Source organism: Lycium ferocissimum, chromosome 3 (genome assembly GCF_029784015.1).
Source record: "Lycium ferocissimum isolate CSIRO_LF1 chromosome 3, AGI_CSIRO_Lferr_CH_V1, whole genome shotgun sequence".
In the NCBI taxonomy this organism is placed as follows: Eukaryota; Viridiplantae; Streptophyta; class Magnoliopsida; order Solanales; family Solanaceae; genus Lycium; species Lycium ferocissimum.
Window position 1 is genome coordinate 2,530,506 of NC_081344.1, and position 10,539 is coordinate 2,541,044.

Consider the following 10,539-nt stretch of genomic DNA (forward strand, 5'->3'; position numbering starts at 1 on the left):
AGGAATTTGATAAATCACAGTAACCAGCTTCTGGCCTGCAAAGATTGATGCAAAATGATGTACAAACGTCAAGAAAGTTGATGTGTGGCCCTAATTGTTTTATTTGGTGAAACTGTGTCAATTGCTTTAATTGTCCAGATCAGTGAAGCTAGGTTCAGAGATCTTATGACAAGAGAGACCAAGCTTCTAGGGGTGTACAAAACAAACCGATAAATAGCACTAAACCAATAAATCGAGAAAAAAACCCGACTAGTGGTTTGGTTTGACTTGGTTTGGTGTTAAAAAAAAAACCGATTATAATTGGTTTGGTTTGGTTTTAGCTTAAAAAAGTCAAACCGAACGAAACCAAACCAACCCGACATTACATGTATTCAATTTTTAAAATATTTTATACATAAAAATATTTATTTGTAATATAATTTACAAATATTTCTTAAATTTTTTTGTAGTGTTTTTGTCTATTATCATATTATTTCAAGCTTGAACTTAGAATTTTGAATGTCAATAAGTTTTATATCTCATGGATGTTAGTAACTCAAAGAAAGTCCAAACCAAAACCAACTCAACACTAATGCTAACAAAAGAAATTCAATTCTATGACTAGGAATGACAATAATGTTGGATATTTATTCTTTAGTTTTGCATAATTGGTCTAGAGAGTGAAAATACATAACTTTTTTTTTTCTTTGGCATGTAATTAATACTTATTAGCCGTACTTATTTTTGCATGATTTAGTATTTTTATATTATATATGATCATTTTCTTTATGGCTTATTAATTACAAATATTTATTTTAACCGATTTTATTATTTTTTTTGTCGAATAATTTAATACAATGTCATCACTCATCTCACATTTGGTGTTATTTTCTTAAGAAACACCTCATTATATAGTTGTATCTTACTAGGACTAAAGAAATATTTGAAATAAAAGTTATATGTTTTGTATGAAGACTTTTCACCCGAAAAACCCGAAAAAATTGAATAACCCGAGAAAACCCGAGGTTGAAAAACCAGAATTTTATTGGTTTGGTTTGGTGTATAAATTTAAAACCCGACACAATTGGTTTGGTTTGGTATTTAAAAAATCCGACCCAACCCGGTCCATGTACACCCCTACAAGCTTCTATACATATGTTTCGATCTAGATTATTTCTTTAGTCTCATTTTGTGATCTTTACTTGTTATCTAATAATCCTATTTTGAGGAAATATTTTACCCTACCTTCTTATAGTAGCTCTATCCCGTACCCTACTTTTCTTGTAAGTTTATTCTTCAAACTGCTAATGTGTGACCTCATGTAACAATGGGAAATGATACAATCTGTCCAAAAGTTGTATTCATCAAACAATACAGTATGATACAATACAAACTACATAGTGTTAGTCACCTGAGATTGTAGTATTTTCCAGGGTTGAGTTGTTCGTCCATTAGACAATGAATTGATTTGATAGTTCAGATTTTGTTATTCATGGTATTAATTTGATTCAAGATCATTGAGATGTAATATTCATTTATTAATGCCTTTAACAGGCAACTAGCTAGTGAGAGGAATTACTTGCTACCATATCCCTAAGGACATATCGGCTAAATCCAAGAGTTAGTACATTGAACATCTTGGTTGTTACCGTTTAATAACATTTTTCTTGTTTAATTTGGCTGGACTAATTGTACCGTACAATAACAAAGGCTTGATTAATTATACTATACAATACTAGACATTAGTATCACATTGGACGCAGACATGTTGAGCAAGCACACCCAATTTTTACCTTTTAGTAATAAATAATACACGTTGACTTAGTTTTTGGAATACATTTCAATGGTAACAGTTGCATTAGATTCTTTTTCTCCTACAAATATATAAATTTGCAATTAATGTCAACAGCAAAGTTAGGATCTTGCTCACAAGTTGGGTTTTAAAATTAGCGTTGAAAGTCAGGATCTATCTCACAAGATGAGTTTTATACTTACGGTTGAACTTGAAGTTTAATTCATAGTTTAATTTCTAACTAATGCTAATGAATAATTATTTAATGGCCAGGTTGTCACTATATATATCCTCCCTTGTTAAAGTCTCGTTAAATGAGCATTTGATTACACATAGCCTTCAGTCTAACTTGAGCCATGTCGAAAAACACCATAGCTATTATCATGATTATTGATATTTGCCTGTGTCATGTCAACTCTTAACTCTATATCAAATGCTATAGTTAGAGTTTTAGGCTCGCAACAATTGATGCAAAATGATGCAGCACAAACATCAAGAAAGTTGTTATGTGATCCGCCATGTCAATTATTTTGCAGTTGTGCATATTGCCCTTGAGATTGAGAGAATTATGTAAACACTAATGGTCTCTTCTTCCCCAACCATAATAAAATAGAAGTTGTCCCCGTGTAACCATCTCCAAAAGATGTTGAGTAGTTATAAAGCATATGCAATATAATTTCATTGTCTCATGCACCTGATAATATATCATTTTGTATTATATCGTGCTATTAATTAGAGTAAAAGATAAATTGTATCTTTGGTATCGTTTGATAACATTGTTCTTGTTTGGATTGATTAATTGTATTGCAATAACAAATATATATACTAAAATACCCTTACTATTATAATTCTTGAATTTATGAATAATTCTAAACTAAAAATTCAAAAGCTGATTATAGACAAGATAGTAAAATGGCTAGAAGGAGTCCCTATAGATACTGGCGACGAGTAGCGGAAGGACTGTTAATTTATGATAAAGTAAACAAATCAAAACTCTAAAAATATAGTAATACGTTGACTACCGAAAAGAAAGTGAGTAGTATAAATGTTGTATGAAGACTATCTATATTGTTGCTCATCCAATTGCTTAAACCAAAAATAGTTGATTGGGTACATAATATATGTATTATCGTTTATAATAGGCTATTTGTGTATACCTGCTATAAAAAGTAAACAGTGAAACCAATCAGCTATTTGTGTAAAAACGTAGCAAGAAGGAAGAATATTAATAGGCATGGGGTTAAATATGATGAAGATAAAATAGGGGAAAGAGTGGATTAAGAAGAAAATTATACTATAGTAAATGTAACTTGGTGCAACAAGTTAAAATACACTACTCACTTTTACCTTCTAAATAATACACGTCGACTTAGTTTTCATTTCAACAGTGACAGCTGCATTAGATTATTTTGCTCCAACAGGTGGATTTAAAAATTAAGGTTGACATTGAAATTCAATTCACACTTTGTAAATGATGAGAACAAGCAATATGAGCAGGCTGGCATCAAATATACTTCACTTGCTATAGAGTTATTAACAAGTGAGGATTTGACATTGCCTTCACCCAACATTGAACTTTATCAATGGCCAGAAACACCATAATTATTCTCATGATTATTGTTTTTTTCTTCTACCAGATTCACAACAATGGACTGATCAAACTACAACGATGGGCTGATAAAACTACAATCTATTATGGTGCTGAAGAAGAAGAAGAGCATTTTCGGTCTGTGAGCTTTCAGGAGAATGCTTATCAGGATCCATGTGCTATGGGCTGCCCTAGTGAAATTTGTGGTTGCTAACCTAGCTACACTGGCCCAGTTAAGTTTCTATGTCTGTGTATTTCCATTTCCATGTAAGTAATAATTCCTGTGCTCTCTTTTATGAAGAGTACTAATTGTATCAAATACATGTAATGTATAAAATTTGTGTTTCATTAACTGAATTCTTATATTGAATGACTGAAAAGAGAGCCGAAATTGAAAACGTTACAGAAGTTGGACAAAGAACATGGGAGTATTCAACTTTTCTGTAACATTGTACCACACTTGCAAAACAGATTGAACAACCAAACAGAATCTGACAGCAGATAACTTTTCTGTATCATTGTGCCCCAGACAACAGCCATAACATAGTGTATTGAGAAATAGGAACTTCTGCCGCACAATATCAAGACACTAAACTGCATCTTCCCATTTCACCCTGCTGCTCACAGGCACTAGTGACAAACTATGTTTAGCTGACTCGTACATTGTGGCCATAACAGATTTGCATATCAATGCAGCAAGCAGTTGAATGTTTTGCAAAACTAATCAGCTGGATCATGTTCCATCTTCGTTGTCCGAAAGCAAGCAGTCTTCTATTTGCTCCCTGAAAACAAGGCAATTAAACTTTTATATCCAAGGAGAAAGCAAGACGTAAAGATAAGTGTCCTGAGTTTTAAACAAAGTTACAATCTAAAATAACTATTCCAAAAACATCTCTAAAGTTGAAATGTTGAACCCTGGGGCAACCCAAAGGAGAAAACACAGGAAACTATTCTCTAAGCAGTAACAGTAAAACTGTAAGGTTTCTTAGAAAGGCGCAGAAATGGAAGCTAATTTTCAAAAAGCATGATTCATCTGAAGATCTATGACACCGCCTTTGTAATTTCAAGCACTCTGCAGCAACAAGATGGTTTTCCAAATGTGTCAGAAATTAGATAATCAAAATTATCATGTGGTTAAGCAAATAAAATTTCATACCTTAGCTGCTTCTGACTTAGACGATCACCATCCTCTGCTTGGGAAACCATTGATGGTGGCAAGAGAGAAATGAAGTGCTCCAGAGATGACGGGTCCTTGGGAAGAACCTGAAACTGACAACTTGCACAGCATGCAGCCCCAATCGCATTAGAACTAGTTTTTCCATTGTCAAAATTAATCGACGTTTCAAAGGTGGATATTTTTAGAGGACTGTTGCAAATAGGACAGAATGACTCAGGAGGAAGGGCATCTTTAGTTTTCAGGTTGTATTTCTTTTGCCTCCTTCGAGATGCCACCTCACCATTATAGTCATTGTCCTCCGGCATTCTATTGAAATGAAAAGGTGTCAGCTTTCCAGCTGTTCTCATAATTGTGCTTTCCCGTGAAGGGTTTTCCTCCTGAAATACAAAAGTTACTTTGAATTTTTAATGTGCAAGGCTTTCAAGTTGCAGTATTCATGACTAGAACAACGAAACATATAGGACAGAACCAAATAAAGGCAATTTTCAAAATAAAAAGTTAGGTGCTCTTTAATAAAGTAAGTTCTTCTCCCTAATATTTTTGCTTCTTGTTAAAGTAACCCGCAATTATCACAACATTAACCATCAACCAAGATTCAAGTTTTAAAAGCATGTTTTCTTGGCAGGCTGAATCTATTTCAGTACTGTGTGCAACTGTTATATCATAATATTCCAATTTTTAATTTCCTATATATCTAAAGGTTCCTTTTTTACAGTCTTTTCTTCGCATTAGATTCCACTTCCACTGTACATGGGACCACATCTTAAATTAAACCAATACAGTTAATCTGCTTTTACCTGCAACAATTTTACAAAGGAGGAAATCAAGCCATTGATACCAGCACGTGTTCCATTAAAAACTTCTGCAGTCATCAAACTGCCCTGGCAAAGTATGTCGAGCCCCACCATTGAAGTAATAGTTTTGACGCACAAGGACAGGGCAAAAAGAAATGAAATAATCAGATTCAGAAATTACACAAGATTGCGACAAAAATAGGATATCTAAATGCTAAACCAAAACTAAATTTTGTTTTAAATGTCAGATTTCAAGTGCAGCAAACCTGTCAAGGCTGCAAAGCATGTTCAACTCATGAATAGGACAATCACGGAGGGGAAGAACCACAGGTATCTTCCACCTTGCATCGACATACTGGATATCAGCAGCTAAAGAGTAACCTCTGCCCTGGAGAATACCAAAACCTTTTGCACATTAGATAGTTCTCTCTCTCAGTTTTTGATCAAGTGGGTGAGAGATGGCATTGAAATCTATATAGGTGACTACTAGCTCTAAAAAGTTGATCTTTTACACAATAACTAACATGGATTATGATCAACAAGATGAGTAATTAAAAATAGAGATCAAATCAGGTAAAACAATCCCCAGCAAACAGATCATGACAGTGTATGGCCATTTTGGTTAACTCAAGAAAGATGACCAGAACGGAATATGGAACAAGTTTGTTGCGCAATCTCAAACTATTAGCCCCCGGGGCTTTGGTCTAGTGGCAAGAGTGTAGCTTGTAATGTGCAGATTAGACGCACCTCACTGGTTCGAACCCTTTTGCAGACAAAAGCCTGGTATTTAAGTGGAGACGGGTAGAGGGACAAGCACATTATCCATAGAGTTTCGACCTGTGTGCTACTGGCCCTCTGGGATTTCTCAGTTATCAAGATAATAAAAAAAGTACTGAATTTATAAGCAATGCTGTTAATATTTTTTGTTAGAAAAAAAAGGAAAACCCCTTCTGCATGAATCATGGGTAATCACATTCTTTTCTTTTTTTTTTTTTTTTTTTTTTTTTTTTTTTTGAAACTGGTAACTGAAATCAAAATGGCTAATCACATTCTTTTAGTTTTAATTTCTTCATCTATATGAAAGGGGATGAACCAAATCTAGGCACTTCACACTTCCATTGATCTCTTAAAATCTACTCCATCCCTATAATGTCAAATTGAAGTCCAAAGTTCCAATTTTTTCCAGTTCGCTAGATGATAAGCTTTCTTCATATCCATATGAATAAACATTTTCAGTTTTTTAGCAAAAGAAGAGAGTGAGTGGTTCATTGAACCTACCTTGACAGTTGCTTCAAGTACATGACAAGCTATTCTTGATGTACCCGTTCCTAGCAGAACTTTGGTATATCCATTCTCGATAGCTATCTGCATAGTAAGGCAACATATATAAATAGGAATCTAGTTTTTCTCCTGTAAAGCTCAAGATCGTGATTATGTAAAGTCGCCAAACCTTTTGCAGCGAGAGCATGCGAAAATGCTCCAACAGATCTTCTTTTCCTGTGACATCACTAACAGCGTTTATTAATTCATTCAGTCTATCTTTTCCATCACCAGCTTTAAGCGAATAAATAGCCTCTGTTGGGACTACATGGAATTGTTTCACAGGTGGAGCCAAATCTGACACAATAAGTTTCATCTGCTCAATAGCTCTATGAAGATCATCAGATGAGACAGCAGAAATGGCTGTTTCATCAATAAAGGCAACCCCAACACCAAAAACTGGTAACGCTCTATCTCTACTGGCATCATAGTTCTTCTGAGCTCTGCTTTGCATCTCATGTATAAACTGCAGAGCCACCCTAGTAGATAAAACAAGTTGCTCAGAAAAGTAAAACATTATGTTAGCACATACCTTTTACACAAGACTAGCATTCTACTCCACATCCTTTTAAGTCATAACAAGCAGCAGGTCTGACTTAACTAACTGCTATGATATATGCCATTATTGACACACTTTGATGTTACACTCAATTCCAAGATATGTATTTGCTATGCTTACCAATCTAGAGAAATTGCAACATACTATTGTTTCTGAGAGACCTACTTGTAACCTTTCTTTTGATTGATTAGTAAATTTTGACAGTATGTTTTCCCTATCTTTAGTCTTCCACGTAAACTCATTAAAATTAAAACTGTAATAAACGATTTTAGTAAGTTATACCGATACACACGCCCACGCATGCATGTGTGCATGCGCGCACGTGCATAACCTGAATTTTCAGAGTTATCAGAAAAAAGAAGGTAAATTTCAAGATGTTGCAACAGGCTCTAGTTTATTTACAAATTTAGTAAACTTCGAACTTCAGATATTTGTTGCCTCCTCAATTTCGATTAGAACCCAACATAAAGGATAGCAATCAACAGAGAAACAATAGGAAAAGGGCAGGGAACACTTTCAAGAACCCAAAGAATACATTAAAGCCCAAACAATACACTACATAGGAAACAGAGTTAGAAAAGTTAATAACTTTACACAGACAACTCACGAGCTAAAGCCCTAAGTGTGAAGCTTTACTGGAAGTATGACTAGCAAAATTTGGTCCTTATCTCTGAAGAAGGAGACTCACAACACAAATGTGTATCCCCTTCAATTGAGGCCAACTCTAAACTTAGTTAGCAAGATATGAGCTCAGTGATCATGCTTCCTACAAAAGTTCCAACATATGCTTGGCAAAGGCCCAAAACATTGAGAACTAAATTGCGAGGAAACATTTCAGACTAAAGGAACATGACAGATGTCTACTGTACTTAAAAAAGTATTTTAAGAAAATTACATAGACAGATAAAAAGAAAACGGGACATTTTCAGTTTTTTTTTCTTTTCAGACGGTGGTGTCCAGGCTAGCTTGTGCACACCTCGATTATTCCACCAGGTACCAGCTGCCTCCCACCAGCACAGGTACTGGGTAACTCTATCCACCAAAGCATAGGCAAATTAAAAGAAATCACCTAGTGTTTTTTGCGACTTGAAACCTCATGATTCTCTACATGCTTCCGTTAGGCCACACCCTTGGATGCAAACAGGGCAAATACATACAATTCATATCACCGTCCCCTACTAGTTTGGCATTAAGGCCATTGATTGATTATTTCTTTCACTGAACTAACCTAGACCGTAGATGGAGTCTTTTCTACACTAACAGCACATTCAAACAAATAAGCTGATTAATCAGGAACAAATAGCAGTAGGAAGCTACATTCAACAAAATTGCTAAACCCTAAACCCAAAACAATCTCGGAAAGCAAACAGCTTTGGAAGTTAACAATACAACTAAGCAAGATGATAGGTCAATGATCACGCTTCCTAAAAAGTTCCAACATATGCTTGATAAAGGCCCAAACTTTCAGAACTATAATGCATGTAAACATTTCATAGAAACTGATTAAATGAAAAAGGGGCTCATATAGACAATTTCATATCATCCACCCCAACTAGTCTGGCATTAAGGCAGTTGATTGATGTTATTTCTTTCACTGAACTAACCTAGACCAAAGAAGGAGTCTTTTCTACACGTCAGCACATTTCAAACAAATAAACAGATATATCAGTACCAAAAATCAGTCGGAAACTACATTCAACAAAGGGTTAATAGCGCTTTTGGTCCCTCAGTTATACGTAAATTGTAATTCTAGTCCTTGTACTATTTGACTAAGCACATTTAACCTTCACTCTGAAATCTGCACTTTTGATTGTTTTGCTTATGAATATTCACAATTTTTTAGTATATTTACCCTTCCGTTGTTTAAATATCAATGTGTTATGTAAAACTTATATTGTTACTCCATATTTACGGACAATATAGTTCTAAAAGTAGTTCAAATATAACATATTTCCTACATAAAAGAGACCAAAAACATACATTTCAATTAATTGAAGGTTAAATGTGTTGAGTCATACTCCTTCTATCCCAATTTATGCGAGACACTTTCCTTTTTAGTCTGTCCCAAAAAGAATAATACATTTCTATTTTTAGAAATAATTTAACTTAAACTTCCCATTTTACCCTTAATAAAATGATTTACAACCACACAAATACCTATGACTTGTTTTAAACCACAAGTTTCAAAAGTCTTTCTTTCTGAAACTCAGTGCTTAGTCAAACTATATCACGTAAATTGGGATGGATGTAGAATATCACAAGGACCAAAATTAGAATTTACAAATAAGTGAAGGACCAAAAATACTACTCCTATTATCTCTTCAACAAAATTGTTAAACCCTAAACCCTGAATATAATCTCAGAAATCTAACAACTTTCGAAAATAATAACACAACTAAGCAATTTACTAATGACAATTAAGACGTGAGATTAACCTGGAACAAGTACCGCCAGAAAAGGCAACAAGTACGTTATCTAACGGCGAAATCATAGCATTAGCTGTTACAGCTAATCTAAACTTGCCAAATAGATTACTACGAAAGCAATCTGCACAGAACCTTCCGTTATCTCCTCCGTTAAAATCACCACCAACGCCGTTAACGGCGGCGATTGTTCTGTTAACCTTACATTTAAGACACGTGGAATTATCCAAGTGTTCGGTGCTTCTTCTATCTTTGACGATGTCGTTTAGAGCTTTATTTTTTTCTGATTCTTGTGTTTCAATGGAGGAATCTTTGTAACAACCGGACTGGCAGTTTCCTGAGTTGCACGCCATTTTTGGCAAGGAAGGAAGGGAAGAGTATTGGAGAGAACCAATTGGTTTTGTAACATTTATATGTTGGGCCCGTTGGGCCTTTTTTGGGCCGGTATAGAGAAATGGCACGGCTGTCCACTTTTTTGGTCATGTTCTTAAAAAAAAGGGAAAAGGGTAAAAAAAAAAAAAATCTTCGATTAAAAAAGGGTTCGAAAATACACAATCAAAATTTTAAAAAAATTCACAAGGCAGAGTTTAAAAAATACCCCTCTCATCCTTAAAGTTTTTAAATATACCTGCATACTTATGATGGAAATTATCCCAAATAACGGTAATAACTTTGATAATTCCAAGTTTATGCCGGGTCCGACATAAAAGTTTGCCCATTTAAGATGCCCCCAAATAATTACCTTAAGATATATATATCTCCTTATTCCCCCTATACGTAGGTTTGAGGTTTGGGTAGTCTAAATTGGGGGAATAAGGGGATCTTGTGAGTTATTTTTTTTATTTTAAGCACAAAATAGCTTTGGGTCACCCAACCACTGAGTTTATAAGTCAACTTATAAGCCAAT

The 10,539-nt window shown here is 34.6% G+C and overlaps 1 protein-coding gene and 1 long non-coding RNA gene across 2 annotated transcripts; both read right to left on the reverse strand.

Annotated features, from left to right (window-relative positions):
- Window positions 1-3,696: 3,696 nt before the first annotated feature.
- Window positions 3,697-10,043, reverse strand: LOC132049237 (cytoplasmic tRNA 2-thiolation protein 2). Its single transcript, XM_059439964.1, has 7 exons — window positions 9,645-10,043; window positions 6,781-7,129; window positions 6,609-6,695; window positions 5,597-5,718; window positions 5,334-5,412; window positions 4,516-4,913; window positions 3,697-4,141 (listed from the first exon to the last, which is right to left on the reverse strand). The coding sequence occupies exons 1-7, from the start codon at window positions 9,983-9,985 to the stop codon at window positions 4,093-4,095; spliced, it is 1,425 nt and encodes a 474-aa protein (XP_059295947.1). The 5' UTR covers window positions 9,986-10,043; the 3' UTR covers window positions 3,697-4,092.
- Window positions 7,182-9,307, reverse strand: LOC132049238 (uncharacterized). Its single transcript, XR_009413068.1, has 2 exons — window positions 7,940-9,307; window positions 7,182-7,296 (listed from the first exon to the last, which is right to left on the reverse strand). It is a non-coding gene; the product is annotated as an uncharacterized LOC132049238 (long non-coding RNA).
- Window positions 10,044-10,539: the final 496 nt, after the last annotated feature.